At 39.3% G+C, this 24,777-nt stretch overlaps 1 protein-coding gene across 1 annotated transcript in view; it reads right to left on the bottom strand.

Moving 5' to 3' along the window:
* The window catches only part of ZFR (zinc finger RNA binding protein), a 69,865-nt gene that overhangs the window by 32,626 nt on the left and 12,462 nt on the right, over positions 1–24,777 (bottom strand). Inside the window, exons 3-9 of the mRNA XM_080678866.1 lie at positions 15,969–16,251; positions 13,910–14,054; positions 11,318–11,536; positions 8,034–8,281; positions 4,593–4,784; positions 3,813–4,104; positions 1,568–1,761 (exon numbers count right to left, since the gene is read on the bottom strand). Of these exons, the coding sequence (XP_080534992.1) occupies positions 1,568–1,761; positions 3,813–4,104; positions 4,593–4,784; positions 8,034–8,281; positions 11,318–11,536; positions 13,910–14,054; positions 15,969–16,251 (1,573 nt within the window). The remainder of the gene's footprint in view (positions 1–1,567; positions 1,762–3,812; positions 4,105–4,592; positions 4,785–8,033; positions 8,282–11,317; positions 11,537–13,909; positions 14,055–15,968; positions 16,252–24,777) is intronic.

Raw genomic sequence — 24,777 nt, 5'->3', positions numbered from 1 at the left:
TGTGAAAAATTAAGAGTTTGAAATGAGGGAAAAAGACAGGCAATGTCTAAAATTTTTTAAAAGGATGATCTATAAAAACAAACTGTTAGAATTTTCTAACTGTAGCGTTAGCATACAAGATGTTAGCATGTATTTGCTTTTGTAATTAACTGTAATTTTAATACTTCTATCTGTATGTAAACATTTAAAGACAATTAGATACCTTAAATTCTCTAAAAAATAGTTACTGAATATCAGGTACTGTTATTGGAAATGAAGACAAAGATGATTAAAGATAAAGCTCAAGATTTTATACATGTAACTTTGTGGAAAATCAATGTCAATTTTTTCTAACGGTACAACCAGTTAGGAAGACAAGTAGACTAGAATCTTATTAAGACGTTTATGATGAATTCTATGTTCAAATTGTTAAGGCAAGCTTTAAAGACTGGCTTTGAATGCATCTACCTGAAGTTTGGAATTACTTAACTATTATCATTGGAAATTATGGCATTCTGGAGGCATACATTTTTTCAGATAACCACATCTTACTCTTTTAAAATAAATTGTATGTGAACTACTGATAAATTGCATAACACAGTTTTCTACCTTGTAAATAAAGAACCCAACATAACGTGAGAGAAAAAGGATAAAGGAACAAATATTTACCAAAAATCTACAATATGCTAGGCACCTTATTTCATTCAATCTTCACAACTTTGTTGGGGAATAGCCAAATTTTATAGATGTAGACACTGAATTTCAGAGAACTTACATATGTTCTACAATAAAGAATAAAGACTAGTGCTACCTCTCTCTATGTTACAGTCTTTCTACTAACCGCAAATATTTATATCAAGACTCTGATGTTCCCTCATTCCTCTATTTACTGAGCTTACTTTTCTATAAAACAGGAATAATTTTCTAATCAGCTTGAAAAACCAAATAAACAGGATCTTTTAAATTAACAACCCTGCCCAGCCAGTGTGGTTCAGTGGATTGAATATCGACCCATGCACCAAGAGATCACTGGATCATTCCTAGTCTCAGGGCACATGCACAGGTTTTGGGCTCTAACCCCAGTAGGGGATGTGCAGGAGGCAGCTGATCAATGATTCTCTCTCATCTTTGATGTTTCCCTCTCTCTCCCTTCCTCACTCTGAAATGAATAAAAACATATTAAAATAAATAAATAATAAATTAACAATCCTAATTTTACACATGAAACTAAGTGATTGTTAGAAAAAAAAAATATTGGCTTTCTACGTCAAAATTTTTGGTGCTCATAATTTTTAAAAATTTTATGTTCAGGGCAGTTGAAAGATATAAGAATGTCTACCAAATAAATGGAGAGTTACTTTGCTGTTTTAGCAGGGAAAGAGATAACAAAAATATTGTAATGTTACTTAGACAAGCTTAAAGGGCATGCTTTTTAAAACCCTTAAAAAGATCCCTTTGATATTCCTTCACAAGTAACTTTAACCTAATTGAATGTAATTTAATTTTACATGAAAAACATGCCTACAACAAAGCGACACCCTCGTCCCCTTTATCTAATCTCACAGCAATGGTAGTCTTGAACCAATACCTCCTCCACGTAATCATGGCCCACTGGCTGCACGTCACTCTGCAAAGCAGCCAGAGACGCAGGCGTGACTGGTTCTGACACTGTGTCTGGCTTTACTTCTGGAATCTGTACAGAAGTAACAGGAGTGCCTTTAACACATTCTGTTCCTTTTAAGTCTTCTGTTTTATTTCCTGTTGATTGCAGCTTATTACCACCTAGAAAAGCATAGGAGAATTACAGTAATTTTAACTTGCTTTTTGTGTAAATGTATAACCTGATACAACAAAAACTTCAGACAAAATTATCTTTTCTACCAAAAGTCAAACCCCTGCTTGACACACAACAGATGAGAAATTTAAAGAACCACATCAACCACTTGGCTTTTCTACCCTACTGAAACACATATCTGGATTTTCCCCTTCTCCACCACGCACATCCAACACTCCTCTCCGTCCCCACTATGGTTCTCGTAACATCAAGTCCCTAAAAGTCAAGAGCAAATCCCTGAGCAGCCTTATTCATGCTGGTATCCCTAGTTCTTTGCCAATGGAACTGGGCACTGTCCTGCATTCTGGTAATATAATAAGAATAAAACAAGGTAGCTGCTTTTGAGGTGCCAACAATTAAGGGGAAACAACTAACTATAACACAATGTGGTAAGGGCTGTACTAAGTATGAACAGAGTACTGTGGGAATGCAGAGCAGAGAAACCACTACCCTTGAACCTGATCCAGTTAGAAAGCTTCACCAGTGTGTGACACCTGAGCTGGGCTTTGAAAGAAGAGTAACGAGTATGAACTGGCCAGGCAGAAAGAAGAGAATAATGTCTCAACAAAAAGAACAGGATGTAAAAAAAGCACAACATCAAGTTAAAAGGACTACAGTAAATTTAGGGAAGCTTCAGTAATTCACTATGACATAATTAAGGAACATAGAGGGTTTTTTCCTATACCAAGGGGAGTGACACAGAAAGCTTCTAATCAGGAGTCTAATATAATTTGATATGTATTTTCACAAAAGGACTTCGACAAGTGTTGGAGAGACTGGATGCAATAAGAGACAAAGCTCTGAGGAGCAGCCTTTTTTTTAAAGGAGAGGGTTTTTTAATGTTTTTATTGATTTTTAGAGAGAGAGGAAGGCAGAGAGTGAGAAATAGAAACATCAATGAAAGGGAAACATCACCGATGGACTGCCTCCTACATCCCCTCACCCGCACTAGGGCAAGTGCTCTGATCAAGAATCGAACCCGTGACCTCTTGGTTCCTGGGTTGATGCTCAACCGCTGAGCCACACTGGCCGGCTGAGGAGCAAACTTTGAAGGCCTAAAAACAAGGCAGTGACTATGAAGATGAATTTTCTTGGGGGACAGAAATATTGTAGTGATAGAAACAAAAGGACTAGGTAAACAATTAGAGGAGGCAATAAAAAGGAAAAAAATAAAGTCAGTGAAGTTTTCCAAGTGAAAAAGCAGCAATTTTATGAGATCATTTCGTGGTACTCTTGTAATAAGACAATGGGTTAGAATGAGACATCTATAAAGCTGTTCAGATAATGACCAGGGATACCTAAACTATGGCTCTAGACTCAGATGGGGGTTTTGAGTTTGCCCAAAAGATTCTAAAGTCAGTGTCCACGCTGGAATGGATGAGACCACTCATGAATAGTGGATGAGAAGATGAAGATGAGAACAGAATCAGAATCTCAGGAATACCACCATGCAGTGACCACGCAGGCAGGAGAACCAACAAAGATACCTGAGGAAGGGGTGGTAGACACACAGTAACTAGAGAGACAGAGACATATCTTAAGGTTTACAGTACAGCAGTCAACCAAGTCAAAAGTCAGAGAGGTCTGCAGAATGAAACTGGAAACTGGCCACTGAATCTGGCAGTTAGGTCTGTGGGATTCTTGAAAGCAGTTTCAGAAAAGGGTAGAGTGAAACACTGTAACTGCCTGGGGACTGTGTCAGCAGAGAAAGAACTAGTTTAGCAGCTTGAAAGGATAACTGGAATGGGAAAGATCTTGTTTAAAATTTAAGGCCATGAAAGATAAAGGTATACCTGCATGGCTGAAGGGAAGAGAGAAGAAACCATTAGAGGACTGACTAAAAATTCAAGAAAAAAATAGAGATATGTGATTCAACAAGGTCCCAGAGAAGAAGGGAGGAGGTGGTACAAGATCATAAGCATAAGGGTTAGTCCTGGACTGGAAGAGAAATGTCACTTTGACGGAGTTGGGGAGAACATAAAGAATCTTCAGTACTTGCCAACAAAGTTTATTTTGGGTGTAGATGTCTTCTTGGCAGCCATACTTGTAGGCACTGCTGACACTTTAGTATTGGATGTGCTATTAAGAGACGAGTTTCCTGTAGCTGTAAGACCTTTCACTGAAGAAGTTGCAATTGATGAAGTATTCACAGTACAATTGCTTGCTGCAATGCTTGAAGGAGAGGCAGTCGGTTTTGTAACAGACACAGCTGTTGAAGCAGTAGCTTGGCTAACAACGTTTGGTTCTGTTGAAGGAATGGGTTTACCAAGTTTTGTGTGTAATTTAACCACCTACAAAAAAATAAATGAAAGCACTTTTATTTGTTGGAAACTCAGAATATAGATTTTCAAATTCGTCTAAAAGACATTATAAAATTAAAATACAAATGATATTTTTTGCTATATATTTTCATACACAAACTCATTATTTTCCATAATAACCTCTATGAAGAAGATAAGGAAACATATTCCACCTATTATCAGTAAGAAAACTAAGGCAGAGAGAGATGAAATGACTTGGCCACATGCAGACCAACCTAGACTTAAGCATGACAGAAGGAGGAAAATAAACATACTATTTTCCAATTGACAGAATAAATGAACTAGTCCAATTTAAAGAAAGGTCTCTAGTCTTCTTTTATATCATGTTAGCACATAAACAAGGCTTATAACACAAAGTTCTGAAGCCACTTTTGCTTTACACCACTCCCCCAGCTCCTACTGAAAAGGTAAAAAACAACAACAGAGTAAGACAGAAGGCTGTGTGGGAAAACACCTACTTTCTGATGCTTAGCACCACGAATGTGGGCAGCATACGCATCTGCTCCTGTACAAGACACATCGCAGAGCTCGCAGCGCAGCTGATTCTGAGTCCCACGAGCAGAGTTGCTGCTGCTGCTGGTATTTTGTGAGGCTTTCAATGCGGCTTCTTTTTTTTTATGTTTCTGTCCTTCTAAATGTTCTTTGTAAGTCTGTTTCAAACAAAAGGGATACATTTTGTTTTATTAATTTTCTAGATACAAAGTCATTTAAATTATTCAATTCTCAAATCTCTAATCTCATTTAAAAAATGAGCACCAAACAATTTTAAAAGCAATTCAAGAAAAGCACGTGGATACATCTGTGGTTCTCTGTACCTTGTTCATCAAGAATATATTTGTCTAACACTTTGATTCACAAAGGACTTTCACACAGAGCCGTAATACCAATAGAAGGTCAATGCTTTCCGTTTCAAGAATTTGTATCTTGCTCTGGCTAAGTAGCTCAGCTGGTCAGAGCATGGTCTCCAGGCACCAAGGTTTCGGGGTGGATCCCAGTCAGAGCACATGCAGGAATCAGCCAATGAGTGCATGGATGGGTGGGACAACAAATCCATCTCTCTCTCAAAAATCAATCAATAAATAAAAAGTTAAAGAACAAACAAAAAAAGAATGTGTCTTTTGTTATGTATAATGTTGAATAAAGAATACTAGACAGTGATCATTATAGTGAAATTATACATTAAAAACTGTCTTGAAGGCAGACAATTAAGAAGGCAGATTTATTAAAATGAGAGGAAGTAAATATGGATTGCTGGTCAGTTTGTTTATTCTTGAGTGGGGCCATATAGTTACACTTCCAGATTTTATTTTTAGAATTGTTCTTAAGAGAGACACAATTACCATAAAATTATATATTTATCATAGAATTTCCAAGCTGGGTGGAACTTTAGAGATTACCCAAAATAATGACATTCTAATTTTCAAACAAGAGAATCCTTCCTATAAATAATATTATGCACAAGTAAGGAAAATTGCTGTTTTTGAAACAAGAGAGACCTAAGACCCAGCCATTTGATTCTTCTCTGTCTGTGGCAGCCTGAAGGGTTCTCTGAAGCAAGCAAAGCCTCAATTATTTACAACAAGTTCCTATTATAGAAGTAAAGACACAAAAGCCCAAAGAAGTTAAGGGCTCTGACTTGCCCAGGCCACAGTAAGTGACAGAACCAGGACTGAAACCCTGGATCCTTAATCCTGAACCAACTACTCTCCCTCCTTATGTTCACACCTACACTCTCATAATCTCAACGTTTTTCTCTAAGGCTCATTTCATTAACCCCGTAAGGCACTGCATGTGACTTGCAGAAGTACCCTTGGCCTGTTCTTGTGTAACCATTTAGATAGATACTCCAAATCAATGGTCAGCCATACACATACTCATTCTAAATATTGCTGTTAACCCACCACCCTAGAGTCATGTTGTAACCTTTCATATGGGTGCCACAGATTCAGTAAATCTCTTAGGTTTACATTTGTCATTCATAGCATCATCCTCTCTAAAAAACCATCATAGAGTAGGATACACTCCTCAAATACGAAACCAACATCCTTGCTCCCTTTCATGTTTAATCCTGGTCACTGTAAATATTCTTCACCTATCCCCTCTCCTCCAACCATGCAATCACAATGAAACCATTTCCTATCACACTCAAAATAGGGAGAAAAAAAGTTTTATGTAACTAGCCACATATTAAAATATTCCCCAATTTGATGTAATTCAGGGAATGCTGGAAACTTAAAAAATAATGTGTACAGATGGGGCAGAGGTGACAGACAGAAGAAATAACTAGAGTCAAAATCTGGTCTCAATCAAATAATATACCTATTACAGGCCAAACAGCTTATCAAATTCTTATATAAAAACTACACACTCTACCCTGGCTGGTTTGGCTCAGCAGATAGAGTGTCAGCCTGCGGACTGAAGGGTCCCAGGTTCAATTCCAGTCAAGGGCACATGCCTGGGTTGCACCTCGATTCCCAGTGGGAGGTGTGCAGGAGGCAGCCAATCGATGATGGTCTCTCATTATCGATGTTTCTATCTCTCTCTCCCTTCCTCTCTGAAATCAATAAAAATATATTAAAAAACAAAAAACTAGACACTCTTGCCCTAGCTGGTTTAGCTCAGTGGATAGAGCGTTGGCCTGCGGACTGAAGGGTCCCAGATTTGATTCAATTCAAGGGCACATGCCCAGGTTGTGGGCTTGATCCCCAGTGCGGGTGGTGTGTGTGTGTGTGTGTGTGGGGGGGGGGGTGTTGCAGGAGGCAGCCAGTCAATGATTCTCTCTCATCATTGATATTTCTCTCTCTCTCCCTTCCTCTCTGAAATAAACACACACACACACACACACACACACACACACACACACACACACACACAAAACTAGATACTCTTAAGGAAAGTATTAACAAATAAAGTTGGGAGAAGGGAGTTGTACTAATTAGACTCATGCCTAAATCATGTATTTTAAGGTGTAGCAACCAGAAAAAAAAGACCAAAAAAAGGGGGGAGGAGGAAATAAAGGTTCTGCATGCTACGTTAGTCAGTATTTTTGAAAACTTCACTTCCCTACACCTTTTTTGTTTCCTGAATGCCTATTCCCTCATGGAGAAGATTATATAGAAATAAGTAGTATCTTATAAAGCATATATAAAAGTCAGTCTTATTAGAAACATCCCGAGAATTGTAGACTATTAAAATAATTTATTTTTTTTTAAATTCCAGAAAGACAATTTTTCCTTCTAGTTATATGCTCCAAAAACTAATAAATTTGACCAAGTTCTTTCATCTTTAATATAAGTGTGTAAACAATTATCTCTATGATCATACTTTTTCAGCTGTGAAATTCTATATATAGACTCAAATATAGACCTTGAAGAAGAGATAGGAAAGCCAAGAATTTTGTATAAAGGCTTTTAAAAGCAAGTTATAAATGCTAAAAAAGAAATAAAAATTCAATCTTTCCCCAAAAACCCAATTAAGTCAAATATAAAACTTTTAAGCTAAATTTAAGGTTTACTTAAAGAGCAAAGTATTCTTCTTAGAAAAAAAAAAAAAAAGCTCAATTTGTCCATTTTTCATTTACATTCATAATCATTTTTACAGGTTTTTAAAAAAATTATCTTTATTGTTGTAAGTATTACATATCTTACGTTTTTTCCCCATTAACCTCCTTCACCTGGTATCTACCCGCCCTACAGTTTTTTCTTAATAGAATTCTTATGTCTTAATACAAATACCTTTACAAAAATGGCCATTTAATGAACTATGTATGTATTAGCTAAATTCTAACAGGGAAGAAAATGGAAACCTTCTTTGTAAATACGAGAGTGACATTATCAACCATATTTAACTGTTAAAAAATAACCACTGAAGACTTGTGGTAAAACACACAAGGTAAGTACCTGTGGGCCAGCACAGCTGATCTTGCAAACGTCGCAGTAGTGAATCTGGGGTGGTTTGGGAGGCTGTTTTGGTTTCAGTTGCTTGTTTTGGAATGGTGCTTTTTTAGTGAAGGTGGTCCCTGTCCAGGCAGCTGTGGCGGCAGCAGCAGCCGCCGCTGCCGCTGCCTGCTTCTGCTGCTGCTGCTGCTGTTGGTAGTAGGAGGATGCAGCTGAATACACTGCTGCTTCATAACCTGAATAAGACGTACCTTACAAACAAAACAAAACAAAGGTTTTGTTACATAATTATACAGGGCCAAGCTAAATGTTACGGATTTAAATTCCATAAATTCTGTTAATAAAGGTAGGTTTACACATGCATATTTACAAATAATGTATCCTTCTTGAAAAACAAACGTAGAAAACATTTATCCTCCTTTTATATATAAGTCAATCAACAAGTATTTACTCAACACCTACCAGGTGTTATGGAGTATAAAGAATGTGTAAGGTATAAGATTTGGTCCTTGTCTTAAAGAAGCTTAGAGTTCAGTTGGAGGAATGAGACAGAATATTTGGTAACTTATGTGGCTACAGAAGCACTTACTATTTCACTGTGAGAATGAAAGGTAGATGAGAGGGAAAAAGGTATCTTTACAAAGGAGAGATCTGGCAGTCACCACTTTAACCAGTGATCTATATTTGGTATCATCAATAAAGCATAAACTGACATTATTTACTATGTGCTCCTAATGTGATGAAATGGGGAGTCTGTTTAGTTTTATTGGCTAAAAAGCTGCCAGAAACGAAGCATAAAGAAATCAGATAGCCAAAACCGGTTTGGCTCAGTGGATAGAGCGTCAGCCTGCGGACTGAAGGGTCCCAGGTTAGATTCCGGTCAAGGGCATGTACCTTGGTTGCGGGCACATCCCCAGTGGGGAGTGTGCAGGAGGCAGCTGATCGATGTTTCTCTCTCATGGATGTTTCTAGCTCTCTATCCCTCTACCTTCCTCTCTGTAAAATATTAATAAAATATATTTAAAAAAAAAAAAAAGAAATCAGATAAACCCAGATTCTACAACTGGCCTACCTCTGCCCTCAAACGAACAACACGTGACAGCCAACCACAGCGCATGGTCCTTGACTGGACCCTGAACTGAACACAAAGCACAAGCGCACAGAAAGCCAGCCACAGAGACATTGGTGAGAAGCGGGAGGGATTTATTAGACAATAAATTTTCTGACATGGGCAATGTGGCATTTAAAAGAAAGCCTTCTTCTTAGAAAATACGCGCTGAAAAATTCTGGGCAAAGCACCGTGTCATCTTCCATCTGCAACTTTTATATATTTCTGAACCATTTGAAAAGATGTCTTTTAGAGGAGAGATAAAGTAAATGTGACAAAATATTAATCAATTGGTGAATCTAGGTAAATGAACATCTGAACTATTTTTTCAACTTTTCTGCAGAAAGAAACTTTTCTAAAATAAAGCTAGTGAATAACATTAACCAAAGGAATGATAGCTATATCTTCGTATTTAGGGACATGAAAAGACATTCACAATAAGAAAGTAGTTTACACAATAGTATGTATAAGACTTGGAAAAAAATTATATGCAGTAAAATGTTAATGACAGTGTCTAGGAGTAGGCGTCCAGTGATTTAATTTTTTCTCCTTTTTTATCTATAGTTTCTAGTTTTAAAATAATGATGTATTTTTTCTTTTCTATTTTTTTATTATTTTATTATTTTATTATTTTTATACATATGTGTCCTTATTCCCCCATTTCCCCCCACCCCCCAATGATGTATTATTAATGTAATATAAAGAAAAGGATACTATCATACTCCGTATTCTGAAGCAAATGTGAACATTTAAAAACAACTATCCACTCATATTTCATTGAAATAACTCCAGTACAGTTATAACTGGTTAATCAGATAAAGAGAGGCAAAAAAGCTGTATCTGGGAAATCCTAAATGACAGATTTAGGAGTAATAACATCTCCTCACTCCAATTCACTTGCACATGATTGTCACAGTTAACTTAAAATCTGCTCCCACTGCTCCCTTTCTAGATCTCCTCTTGGCGCCCTTTCCACCCGCAGGATAAAGACAGACTCCACAGCCCTAGCCAGTGCAGCTCAGTGGTAGAGTGTTGGCCTATGCACCAAAGGATCACGGCTTCAATTTCGGTCAAGGGCACGTACCTCGGCTGCAGGTTTGTTCCTGGGCCCTGGTGGAGGGAGGCGTGTACAGGAGGCAACCAATCAATTTGTCTCTCTCATGATGATGTATTTTCCTCTCTCTCCCCCTCCCTCCCTCTCTTTCACTCTCTGAAAAGCAATGGAAAAAATATCCTCGGGTGAGGATTAACAACAAAAAGACACTACAGCAGAGCCTACAAGGCTTTTTCACACTGACATTTCCAGCCTCATCTCCTGGTATTAGCCATATATTCTGTATTCCAGGCACACTGAACTCTCATTCTGCAATACTCCATGCCTGCCTAATTCACCACTGTATCTCTACCAACATAGCATTTGGCATAGAGTAAGAGACCAAAACAATCTCTTAAGAAATTAAATAGTTAATTAAATAGCTAGGATTCTAACACAAAGTATCAAGAGGTAAGAACTGAAATTACCAATGTCACCCTAAATCCTCCACAGAACAAATAGGGTATTAAGGAATAAATAAAATGCAAAACAATAAACCATACAGTAGTACAAGAAGATTAAGTGTCTACAAAAAAGTAATGTGTGATTTTAATTACTGAAATACTGAGTTTACCTCAGCCAGAAATTAGCAAGAGCACTGGACATAGTAAGGCTTTAGTGATTATAGTTCTCTAAGAAAAATATATGATTATTTAAGGAAAATGAAACTCCTCTGTCCTTCTAAGATGTGTTCTATAACCATTATCTTATGAATGTTTACAAGTGCTAACCAGTATTGTCAAGGTTACTTATTCCTGATAATAAATATGAAAATAAATTTGAGGGCTGAAATAAAGAATGTAACTTGTCAGCAATATTCCTTTAACTTTTCAAACTCATTTGGAAAAGTCAGAAAGAGAATAGAATACTACTAGTAGAATACTGTTATTTTTTCTAATTGCAATGCTAGGCCCAGGACTCATGACTAGCTTTCAAATGTCCAAAGAGAATTAATATTCTGCTAAAATCTTCCTGGCTTAAAACAAACAAACCAACAACAACAACAACAAAACACACAAGCAAACCATACAACGTAGAAAGTCTTTCTAATTTCTTTCTTTATTGAAACACTATTCGTCAGCTTACCAGAATAAGTAACTGCCGTGGTACTGTAAGTAGCACTCTGGGTGTAGGATGGCACCACAGTAGCTGCAGCCGCTACTGGCTGTACGGTGGAAGATACAGGATAAATGGAGAAAGTAGTGGTAGCTGGACTCGGTGTCGCTGGTTTTATGGCTGTCACTTGTCGAGTTTGCTGGGCTTGTGTATACTGAGTTGCACCTTGGCTATAACCTGCTTTGGGGGCTAAATTGAAAAAGAGACATCAGAAAATTAGAAGGGTAAACCACTTATAATACTCACCTTACTGTGGTGGTCTGGAGCCAAACCCACAGTATCTCCAAGGTATGCCTGTAGTTACCATACAACATCTTGGAAAACTAGAAAAAGTAGGTTAAATGTTAACTGTAAATTAGATGCCTGCAATTTCTTCTTGGCAAAAGGAGTGAAATTCTTATACCAATTGAACAAAATATAACATCTATATAAATTACTATCCCAGCCCAGATGCTTTCCATATATTTCCAAAACAATTCTTTGTAAAAATTTACGACTAACTGAAATAGCAGTACTACTTAAAACAGGTATTAATAAATAAAGTTCTTGAAAAACGTGTGTGTGTATTTAGGCTAGCCTACTTGAAAGTGATGCTTAATACTGGGAACAGAAGAGAGAGGGCCTCAAAGCACATATTTCAATCCACAGTAAAAATGTCAATGTTTAATTATATGGGACTTGTTTATATACCAGCCATCACATTTTACTGGCTTATCCACGATTCCAACTCACAAGGTGCTAACCATCCTTCCAATGCAATATCTTGAGGGCAGCTATTCTTTTTTTTTTTTGTAATATATTTTTATTGATTTCAGAGAGGAAGGGAGAAGAAGAGAGAGAGAGAAACATCACCGATGAGAGAGTATCATTGATTGGCTGCCTCCTGCATGCCCCACACTGGGGACCCAGCCCGCAACCTAGGCATGTGCCCTTGACCGGAATCGAACCTGGGACCCTTCAGTCCGCAGGCTGATGCTCTTCCCACTGAGCCCAACTGGCTAGGGCAAAGGCAGCTATTCTTAAATGGCTACCGTTAGTGTCTCTGCTAAACTTCCTGCTGCCTTTGACCATATTCAAAACAAATCTTATGAGCTTTAGTATCAATCAATAATTAATGATCACCAAAGCATACAAATGTCATTTCTAAGAAAGGCCCAAATACCAACGGGGCAAACTCATTTTATGCTCGATTACCTAAAGGTAGCTTAAATAAATAGCACCTAAGAGCATAAAACTTTTTTTTTAGAGAGAGGAAGGGGGAGAGGGAGAGAGAGAGAGAGAGAGAGAGAGAGAAAGCGCGCACATTGATTGGCTGCTTCCCACATGCACCCCGACTAGAGATGGAACCTGCAACCTGGGTACGTGCCCTGACCAGGACTCAAATCCACCATCTTTGGTGTCAGGACGACGCTCCAACCAATTGAGCTATACCATCCAGGGCAAGAGTTTAGAAAACTAAAGCTGTGTAGTTAATGTCAGAACTTACACTAAACCAAGGTCTTTGACTCTCAGATAACTGAATACTTTTAAGCACAATCTAATTTTGATAATTAACCAGGAAATTCACAATAGACTGCTGTACCTGCAAATCAGAGATGAGACTATAAGAAAATTCAGGGCCATTTTAATTCAAAATCTTTTAAACCACTTTTAAAAACACATACTATCTTAGAAGTGCCCTGGAGAGATACAGGCCCACTACTCATGTACACATAAGAGAACATACAGTGTAAGCCAATCTACTCTTTCGTACCCAAGGCTCTACCCACACGCTCATGCTCCTTCAAAAATAATGGAAGTAAAGGAGCAGCCTACTTTCCCAAGCCCAAAGAGCTTTGTTCTAAAAGCTGTCAAATCTCGCCCTGGCCAGGTGGCTCGGCTGGCTGGAGCATTGTTCCGTACACCTAAATGGTGACGGGATCGATCCCCGGTCAGGCACATGTGGGAAGCGGCTAACCAATGTTTCTCTCTCTAAAAAAAATCAATAAAAACATATCTTTGGGTAAGAATTTTTAAAAAAAGAAAATTGTGAAACCTCTATGAAAAAAATCCATCTTTTAAAGACTCCTAGTACATAGGGTTCTTTGCAAACGAAATACCACCTGCATTTGAGCCCACTGTAACATCCGTGGCTGGTTACAGAATCAACTGCCATTACAGATCAGGGAAAGAGGATTTAAAGATATGGGCCCACAAGGAGTCTTTACTGGTTACAAAGGCAGTCAGCAGTATGTCCTGGGCATTTCTGGCCAGGGTAAGAAGGTGGCCAAGAGTTACCACCACAACTCCTTTTGTAAAGCTTATCTCAGCAGGAAGTGAACCAGAAATGAAATGCATTTCCAGGAGAGAAAGGCATGATTATGAATTGCTTCCATGGCCTTCTCTTTGGGACTCAAAGGCAATCTAGCAGAGGAAGAGAAAGACCTGGCTAGAACACCTGTTATATTGTGTAATATAACACAATGAGCTTAGATTGACTCAAAAGCATACCCACATTAAAAAGACCCTAAGTAATATATTTCAGTAGTTTACAATGAAACCGTGGAAGTCAGTAAAACCCACCTGTCTGATAGTAGGTTTCAGCCACAGAAGGCTGAGGCTGGGCAGCAGCAGCTACAGCAGCAGCAGTTGCTGTTGGTTGTTGGTAGTACTGCTTACTATCGTAAGCTACAGCAGGAGCTGTGGATCTTACATACGAGTATGAGTCCTAAGGAAAAAGAATGAAAGAAAACCTTGCTATGAGGAAGAGGCAGTAAATGCTCCTCATCTTTACTATATAAAAGTATAATAAAGAAAACTAAAAAACTAAACATATACTTAAACCTAGACATGAGTCAAATTCAATCACAAAGGGGATACATTTTGATTTCATTAAATAAGGTCAAAACCATTTCAAGCATCATGTTTAACTTTTAAAATCAGAAAAATTATCAATGCTTATTTTTTAAATTACTTTTATTAAAAAACTCATGGCAGTTTTTCCTTAAAAATGGATCCCATAGTAAAGAACGCCTGTGTGAACTAAATTTTGCGTTTGCTACAACTTTTTCATTCTTCCTTATTTACTACTAACATTAACATAGTAATGAATAGGAGCTTCCAGATGGAGGAGAGGGGAATGGAGGTGCCAGGGAGAAGACACATCTACACTAATAAAAGAGAAACATGCTAGCTGACTGTACCTTAGGACACCCACCAGCCAATCAGGAGTGAGTATGCAAATTAACCCAACAAAGATGGCGGGTTAATTTGCACACACAGGCGCAGAGCGGCTGGAAGCACACGCGTTCCACACCACCCCAGCCGCTCGGGGCCTCTGGGCAGTGTGGGAAGGCAGACAGGCGGCTCCGGCCAGAGCAAAGGCAGTGCAGGCAGCCAGGAGAAGGAAGGCCCATTCTTGCACGAATCTTCATGCATTGGGCCTCTACTTCTATATAATAAAAGGGTAATATGCAAATTGACCCTAACAGCAGAACAACCAGAACGACCACTGGACCAGTCACTATGAGGTGCACTGATCAGCTCTTGGTCCCTTTCCCCGGCCAGCAGGCACCAATCACCCGATGGTGAACAGGGAACCGGGGGTGGGTGGCAGGAATTAATACATATATTAATTAATGATACATATATTAATACATATATTTGCCATATATTATAGCAAATACTAATACTGTTAATTCATATGTCAATTTCTTTTTTAAAAAATATATTTTATTGATTTTTTACAGAGAGGAAGGGAGAGGGACAGAGAGTTAGAAACGTCGATGAGAGAGAAACATCAATCAGCTGCCTCCTGCACACCCCCCACCGGGGATGTGCCCGCAACCAAGGTACATGCCCTTGACTGGAATCGAACCTGGGACCCTTCAGTCTGCAGGCCGACGCTCTATCCACTGAGCCAAACCAGTCAGGGCCATATGAACAAAAAAATGGGTTAATTTACACAGCAAAGGAAACCATCCACAAAATGAAAAGACAACCCACTAATGGGAGAACATATTCGCGATGATACATAGCTTGGGCTCGTTGTTCTCAAAATAGGAGGCACAGCTGTGTTCCAAGTGGACAAATAATGCCACAATACAAACAAGGGGCATTTTCCCCTATTATCTTAATTTTTCTTAAAAACTTGGGGTAAAATTGAAATATTTAATCAATGTTAATTTTTCAAAATTAAAGCAAGCAGATATAGTGGAATAGACGGGGGGAGATTATTAATATAAAATGCACAGCTCGGCCAGTGTGGCTCAATGGATAAGCATCGATGTATGAACCAGGAGGCCATGGTTCAATTACTGGTCAGGGCACATGCCCAGGCTGTAGGCTCGATCCCCAGTAGGAGGCATGTAGGAGGCAGCCAATCAATGATTCTCTCTCTCACTCTTCCCCTTTGAAATCAATAAAAATATTTTTTTTAAAAAAGAAAAAAGAACTTAGAGTAAGGAAACGTAATGATTGGAATATGCCCCCAAATTACCTACGAATACACATTTACTTTTTTCTATCATTACAGGTACATGTTGAAAGATCCAAGTTTGAGAAGCACTGGCTTGGACAGGATACCATACACTGAGGACGCTGAAGCCTGTGTGTTAAGGCTGCTGAAACTAAGTTTTCTTACCTGGTAGTTTTGTGTAGTAGCTGGAGGTGGTGGGGGTGGTGCTTCTTGTTGTCTCTGGGTATAACCATAATCCGTTGCTGTGTGTGCAGTGGGGTAGCCTCCATAAGCAGCAGCTGTTGCAGCAGCTGCAACAGCTACAGGAGCAGGCCTGGCAACCGCAACTGTAGCAGCTGCTGGTGCATAGGCAGCAGTAACTGTGTGAGCAGCTACCGGAGCCTGATGGACGGTGTAGCTAGCAACTGTAGTTGGATGAGAGTAGGCTACACCCGAAGCTGGCTGCTGGCTATATTGTGGAGTAGAAGAATAAACATAATACAATTTATTAAAAACCTGGGAGCTTAATCAACTTAAATAAAAAGTGCGTTTTCAAGGAATTTACTTATGGACTGCAAAAAACCCAGTATTTTATTTGAACTTAACCTCCCAATCAATACCGTATTTCATTGCTTAATCTCAATACATTAGATAATCACACATGTTTCAGATCACAGATCAGATCACAAAGCAGGGATGACAAACGGGGATAAGAAGCAGTATTAGGAAGAAATGAAGTTGATCAAACTTGAAATTTAAAAAAAATATTTGTTGTACCTAAAGTTCTTTATTATGCTCTACAGTTTTGTGTTTTTTTTTAAGTCTCTACAAAGAGATGTTAAGAAAAATATTGTATTCTAACTCCAATTATGGAAAACATGTAAGGTAAAAACTATTACCCAGTTGACTTAAGAAATACTTCTCCTGCTCTATCTATGGCAGTAGTTCTCAACTGGAGGAGATTTTGCCGCCAAACCCTCTTGCCCTCCACCCCGGGACATGTGGCCATGTCTGAAGATATTTTTGATGGTCAAACTGCACAGAAGTTGGCAGTAAGTGATGAGTGCTACTGACATCTAGTGGGTCGAGGCCAGTGATGCTGTTACACATCCTACAATGCACAGGATAGCTACTCACAACAAAGAATTATGCAAAGAGTGTCCACAGGGCTGAGGCTGAGAAATACTGCTCTAGGGCACAAAATCTACAATGCAGAATCTATTATTTTAGGTAAATTGTTCTAGATTATAGACATAATTTCATTATGCACACTTATTTTCCCTTTAAAATGTAGCAGATGTTGCAAAAGAAGATCTAAGTCAGATGTTTTGCAATCATAACCAGTTAAACCTCAAAGAGGCAAAAATTTTCCAAAACGGTAAATCAAAACATTTACAGCCAAAATTCTCAAAATAATTTTTACTTTAACCTTTACAATGAAAGCCTATGTCACATACTAGTAAACCAAGGCCTAAAGATGTTGGCATATTATTAAGTTTATTTGTTGTCCTATGATCTCTGAATAATACACTCACAATTATGTGCTAAAGCTTTATTACCAAGACAGAACTGCCTTCTTAAAAAAATGAGAGCTCCTACAGTTATTTAGCTGACCGAGTTTAGCTGACCATAGCTATAATGAGTCAAGAATAAAACACAGAATTCTTCACTGGTGTTCACAATACCATAGAAACATGATATAGAATTAAATTTTGAGACCATCATATTTTAACTGGTATTATGGAAATCACTGATAATTAGGAATTATTAAAAGGGAATCAATATGAAGCTTACAAGTTCATGTAAAAAGTGGAGGACCTGGGGACATTCAGTCTAGAAAAGGTGACATGATTAGCTGCCTTCTAATAGACTTACTCCATGCTGCTCCAGAGAACAGAACTAGAACCAATGGATGGAAGGGTGGCAGAATTCAGCCCAATATGAAAAAGAAAAAAACACACACACAAAAAAAACTTAGAACAGAGTTCAAAGAAACTCTTACAATTTCTATTTGGATGAGGTTTTCCATATTTTGATGTTAAAATTAGCTAACATTTTCTACATATATGCCAATTATAAGACAGGCAAAGGAAGTTTCAAATGTAATAATGGGAAACTGGTTTGGGACTGACATTTTCTATGGATAATTCCACATCCTTAAGAAAAAATGCCAGCAACAGCTTCTTCAAAACTCCTAGAATATGAAAAAGAATTATATTTAAAATACAAATCCACCAGTTCTGTGAAGCTTGTATTTAACATTTACTAATAAGATTTTACACATCCAGACTACACTGCATACATAAAAGGGGTTTTGATTATGTAAAAATTCAGATAATCTTGGATTCCTGTATTATTTCCATTCATCCTACTATTCTTTATCAAATATCTGTTCATATTTCTTTCTCCCCTATATTTGTCCTATTGGATAAAAAGCAGAATAGAAATGTCAAGTCAACTAGGCAGGCCATTTTCTTATACTGTCTCTTATATAATTAAGAGTCCATGTGACTCAGGATGAGAGGACCATATGCTCTGTCCCAGCATGATTATTATACTCTCTTTCACTCTCCTATGTGTCTCAGTATGAACAATAGATTTTACAAACCATATAAAAAGATGCCAGTGCATTTAGCAATTACCATATACATCTCTAAGGCTGCTTAACCTAACTCTACTCTGAATAGCCAGGTCCCTTACCCATCATCTGGACTGACCATATCCGCCACCAAAAGCATCATGAACAATGATAATCCAGTCCCAGTTCCCAGGGGAGTCAAGGCTAGGGCAGCTGACTGCTTGCTGTTCAGAATAAAGATCCTCTGGGCTGTTGTCTTAGACCCATCTGGGAATTTCTCTTTCAGTTTCAAATATCCTTAGAAAATCTGTCCTTTACATGACGTAGATGACCAGACTGGACTCTACCAATTCAATTAAGTATCCAGTGATAAGTCTAAATAAACAAGTTAATTTTTTAAAAATCCAGGTCAAATCAAGTTCAAATTGATTTAAAATTAGTCTAAGTGGAAATAGTTCAAATCAAGAGGTTTTTTTTGCCTAGCTTTGGAAAGAAGAAAAGGTGTTAAATTATATCCCTACATAAAATGCAAGACTTCCTATCTTTAAATTATTTCTTAAATAAAGCAGAATATAAAGTAAATAACCCAAATCTTGTGCCATAAAAATACATTTATGGCCCTGGCTCATTGGTTATAATACTGGCCTGTGCACCAAAGGACCTCGGGTTCGATTCTCAGTCAAGGGCTCGTATTTAGGTTGCAGGTTCAATGCCCGGTCGGGACACATGCAGGAGGCAATCCATCAATGTGTCTCTCTCACATTGGTGTTTTTCTCTCTCTACCTCACCTCCCCCGCTCCTTCCCATTCTATGAAAATCAATGGGGGGAAATACATTTGTGAAATATGAGACGACTTTCATTTACTAACCATCCAGTACAGCGGGTGCTTCTATTTAGATAATTATATCATTTGTGAATAAATGAAATCTAATCAGCCTCAGTCAGTTTTTAGCCAGAACAAATAAAATAATAAATGATGACACAAACATAGAAAAGTGGGTAAAAATGGTTAAGAAGACTTGGGGTTTGGGTGGTGGGTCCCTAAGTGTGCTCAACATGCATTAGAGAAGTGTTACTTCTCTCCCGGGCCCATCTACCCGGGCCACTGCATGGTGTTCACCCACAACAACGGCAGGGTGTTCAGTGGTGTAAACCCAAACGTCATGGAAACTTCAAAAGGAAGTGCAATCCTCCCCAGGTCAGGTGGACTAAAGCATCCCACACAGCAGCCGGTAAAGAGCCCACCGTGGATCATTCATCTGAATTGGAAAAAACGTGGAAACGAACCTGTCAAATGCCAGAGAGCGCTGTGGAATAAACGACTGATGCAAGGAAGAGCTGAAGAGATGAAACAGCAACATCAAGCTAAATTTATAAGGAACAAGTTAAAAAAAAAAATAAAGAACTACAGAAAGCTCAGGGCATCGAAGAAGTCAAGCAAAACATTCATCTCATCCGGGTCCCTTCTGCATGCAAAGGAAAGCAGCTAGAAGACAAATGATAAGCTACAAGAGGATGTAGACATGGAAGTTGTTTCTGATGATCTTACTGTTGAACTATTTCTATGAGCACATTGGAAAATCTCCTTTAGAGACTTCGATGCACTTAAGTTATTGATTCATTTTTTACATAAGGTGACTCGAATAAAAGGTGATTAAAAATACATCTACATTGCTATCTACAGATCATATGGATGTTACACTGCATCTCTATGCTAAACCTTCACTGATATACTTATGTAAATAATGAATATTCTATAAATACTAAGTGAACTGTGGACATAAAATGATTATGCCACTTAGATAATGGCATCAGACACATTTATGTAATAACTAATGACAAACATTCATGGCTTAGTGATATATAAAATAAAATTTTCTTTGCAGTTAAAAAAAATGTTAAGAAATAACTGAGGAAATGGGGGGGGAAGGAGATATATGTACTACTATATGTTTAATAAATAAAACGTGACGCCTTGAAAAAAAAAAGAAATAGCCGAAACCGGTTTAGCCCAGTGGATAGAGCGTCGGCCTGCGGACTGAAAGGTCCCGGGTTCGATTCCGGTCAAGGGCATGTACCTTGGTTGCGGGCACATCCCCAGTGGGAGGTGTGCAGGAGGCAGCTGATCGATGTTTCTCTCTCATCGATGTTTCTAGCTCTCTATCTCTCTCCCTTCCTCTCTGTGAAATATCAATAAAATATATATAAAAAAAAAAAAAGAAAGAAATAACTGAGGATTCAGACATAAAAAGAAGGGTGTTTCTCTTGGAAAGAGAAAAAGAATTTAGGGAATTACTAACATTAAAGAATAAAACCATTTTATATTCTTGGACTTAACCTGGAGGTTAATTAAATCCACCTGCTTACCAAAAAGTGAAGCCAGCCAGAGGGCTTACCAAAATAGATAGCCAACCAATCTGCCCTCGCCGGTTTGGCTCAGTGGATAGAGCGTCAGCCTGCAGACTGAAGGGTCCTGGGTTCGATTCCGGTCAAGGGCACATGCGGGCTCGATCCCCAGTAGGGGCATGCAGGAGGCAGCCAATCAATGATTCCCTCTCATCACTGATGTTTCTATCTCTTTCTCCCTCTGCCTTCCTCTCTGAAATCAATTAAAATACATTTTTAAAAAAATGACCCTGTGGAAGTAAGACTATTTCAAGGCAACAGACAATTTTCAAAAACTCTAGTGTGTATCCTTAAATCAAGACCTTTATACTAGTTAGAAGATAAAGTCGAGGGATACAGACAAGATAAAGATATGAAAACTATAAAAGGAGAGAAATCTAAGAGGTCCGATATTCAACTAGAAGGAATTCTAGAGAAAAAAAGAAAAAAGCAAATGAAAGAAATAAAATTTCCCTCAAAGGGAGGCACAAATTTTCAAATTCAAAGGGCCTACACAGTGCAAAGCAGAATGAAAGAACCACACCAAGAGACATACAGCATTTCACATCTCACAACAAAAAAAAGATCCTTCAAGTCTCCAGAGAGAAGAAAAACAGGTTACCTACACACACCTAAAAGTAAATCAGTCTCTCATTGAAGCTAGTAGCTAGAAGACAATAGGATGTCTTGAAAATTCAAGGGAAAAATTATTAACTAGAGGCCCGGTGCACGAAATTCGTGCACAGGGGGTTGTGTCCCTCAGCCCAGCTTGCACCCTCTCCAATCTGGGATCCCTCTCACAATCCAGGACTGCTGGCTCCCAACTGCTTGCCTGCCTGCCTTCCTGATTGCCCCTAACTGCTTCTGCCTGCCAGCCTGATCACCCCCTAACCACTCCCCTGCCAGCCTGATTGATGCCTAACTGCTCCCCTGCCAGCCTGTTTGCCCCTAACTGCCCTTCCCTGCAGGCCTGGTCACCCCTAACTGCCCTCCCCTGCAGGCCTGGTCACCCAAAACTGCCCTCCCCTGCAGGACTGGTCCCCCCCAACTGCCCTTCGCTACAGGCCCGGTCACCAACTTCCTTCTTCTGCTGGCCTGGACACCCCTAACTGCCCCCCCCTGCAGGCTTGATTGCCCCCAACTGCCCTCCCCCGCTGGCCTGATCGCCCACAGCTGCCCTCCCTTGCAGGCCTGGTCCCTCCCAACTGCCCTCCCCTGCTGGCCATCTTGTGGTGGCCATCTTATGTCCACATGGGGGCAGCCATCTTTGACCACATGGGGGCAACAATCTTATGTATTGGAGTGATGGTCAATCTGCATATTACTCTTTTATTAGATAGGATAGAGGCCTGGTGCATGGGTGGGGGCCAGCTGGTTTGCCCTGAAGGGTGTCCCGGATCAGGGTGGGGGTTCCCTTGGGGCGTGGGGCAGCCTGGGCAAGGGGCCTGTGGTGGTTTGCAGGCCGGCCACGCCCCCCAGCGACCCAAGCGGAGGCCCTGGTATCTGGGTTTTATTTATCTCCTATAATTGAAACTTTGTAGCCTTGAGTGGAGCCAAGCCTCCTGCTTGCTCCATGGCCACAGCCATTTTTGTTGGGATTTATTTATCTTCTATAATTGAAACTTTGTAGCCTTGAGTGGAGGTGTAGGCCCGCCAGGGTGTGCGGAAAGCTTGGTTTCCTCCATTGTTGGGGGCAACTCAAGCCTCATGCTCTCTCCAGCTCCGTGGCTGCTGCCATTTTTGTTTGGATTTATGTATCTTCTATAATTGAAACTTTGTAGCCTTAAGCGGAGGCCAAGGCCGGCCAGGCTTGGAAACCCAAGCCTCCTGCTCGCTCCGTGGCTGCAGCCATCTTGGTTGGGTCAATTTGCATACTTTACTGATTGGCTGGCTGGTGGGTGTGGCTTGTGGTGTAGCAGAGGTATGGTCAATTTGCATATTACTCTTTTATTAGATAGGATTATTAGATAGGATGCACAATTCTGTACCCAGATAAATTAAGGAAGAATACATATTTTTCTTGGCATTCAAGGACTAAAGGAGTTTACCACCTCTAAACCTTTTAGGGCACTAGATGATGATGTATTTTTTTAATCAATCGATTAATCAAGAAAAAGATTGTAGAATCCTGCAAACATGGATCTAAACCCAGGAGCGAGATGAAAGCCCAGGTCAGCAGCTGTGTAGCAGCCCAGAGAGGCAATGAGCTTAGAGTGGAATCAAAATCAAAGAAAGGACAGAGCCTCCAGGAGCAAGACGTTTAGGAAAGAGGACTGGACAGTAGAGAGTAGACTGGGAATATCTTAAAATATAATCAAGCCGAAACCGGTTTGGCTCAGTGGATAGAGCGTCGGCCTACGGACTGGGGGGTCCCGGGTTCGATTCCGGTCAAGGGCATGTACCTTGGTTGCGGGCACATCCCCAGTGGGGGGTGTGCAGGAGGCAGCTGATCGATGTTTCTCTCTCATCGATGTTTCTAGCTCTCTATCCCTCTCCCTTCCTCTCTGTAAAATGTCAATAAAATATATTAAAAATATATATATATATAATCAAGGCACCAACAAGATTGGGGGTGGGGGTGGGGGAATAGAGAGACAAGTAAGAAAACCCTTCAGGAAATATAAAACTGCTCGATCCCAGTAAAAGACATCACATTTTGAGCAATTAGTAGGGTGTAAAAAGGGATAAGTTCATTTTAATTTGAGCCTAGGAAGAGGCTTCTATTAAGTGGTACAGGGCTATAAAAATGAAACATAGGAATTACAGTCATAAGACAGTACTTGGCTTACAGTATATACTATTTACACCGTCATAATAGTGAACATTTCTGCTTCAAAGTTTTAGAGTCAAACTAATATACAGAAGGTAAACTATGATCATAGAACACAATGTAAATGGTATCACAAGTAGAACTATAACTAAGTTGGGAATGGGATGGAGAAGGAGGTAAAGCACAAGTTTCAATAATCTTTTCCTAAAATAGAAAGTACTGAGATACTATCCACCTTTGATGAAACTAGAAATGGAGTGAACTGTTTATACTAACAGAAATAGCTGTATCACTGAATTTTGGAAGAGAAATGAGAAGCAAGATAGAGTATGTACTAAAATTCCTAACTATGATTGTAGAAAATAAAATTATGATGTATAAATTCAACAAATTAAGTCCTAGAAAAGCGTATTATTTAGTGATACAAAGGTTGGAAATAAAACCAGAATGCGCAGAATTGGGAGAAAAATAAGGGAATGCTGTTTTCATTGCAAGCACTCCTACACTACTTTATTTTTTACTTCTTTATTTTTGGTTAATTCTCACCCGAGCATATTTTTCTTTTCTTTTTTTTTTTAAATATATATTTTATTGATATTTTACAGAGAGGAAGGGAGAGGGATAGAGAGCTAGAAACATCGATGAGAGAGAAACATCGATCAGCTGCCTCCTGCACACCTCCCACTGGGGATGTGCCCGCAACCAAGGTACATGCCCTTGACCGGAATCGAACCCGGGACCCTTCAGTCCGCAGGCCGACGCTCTATCCACTGAGCCAAACCGGTTTCGACGCGAGGATATTTTTCAATTGATTTTTAGAGAGTGGAAAGGAGGGGGAGAAACACAGAGCGAGAGAAACATCTCTGTGAGATGAGAGAGACACATTGATTAGTTGTCTCCCACATGTGCCCCAACTAGGACTGGGGATCAAACCTGCAACCAAGGTATGTGCCCCCTTGACAACCAAGGTATGTGCCTTGAAGGGTGGAACCCAGGACCCTTCAGTTTGTGGGCCGAAAAACTGACAACTGGAATGACTAACAAACCCCAACTTGAAATACTTCTTTCTAGTTATTCCAATTCCATCTAACTTCTATGTTCTGGCCTCAAACCTTACTTATGTCCAACTCTGAACCCATTTTCATGCTTTCAAATTCCATTGCCATGATCTGGCTTTACATTATACTAAATTTATAGTCACAACTGAAATTAAAATAACTTATGAACAAATAGCTTGCCATAGAAATGGCATCTGGTAACA

This window comes from Plecotus auritus (genome assembly GCF_963455305.1).
Source record: "Plecotus auritus genome assembly, chromosome: 7".
NCBI lineage: Eukaryota > Metazoa > Chordata > Mammalia > Chiroptera > Vespertilionidae > Plecotus > Plecotus auritus.
The sequence above is the reverse complement of the archived record's forward strand: the minus strand, read 5'-3'. Positions and strand labels throughout refer to the sequence as shown.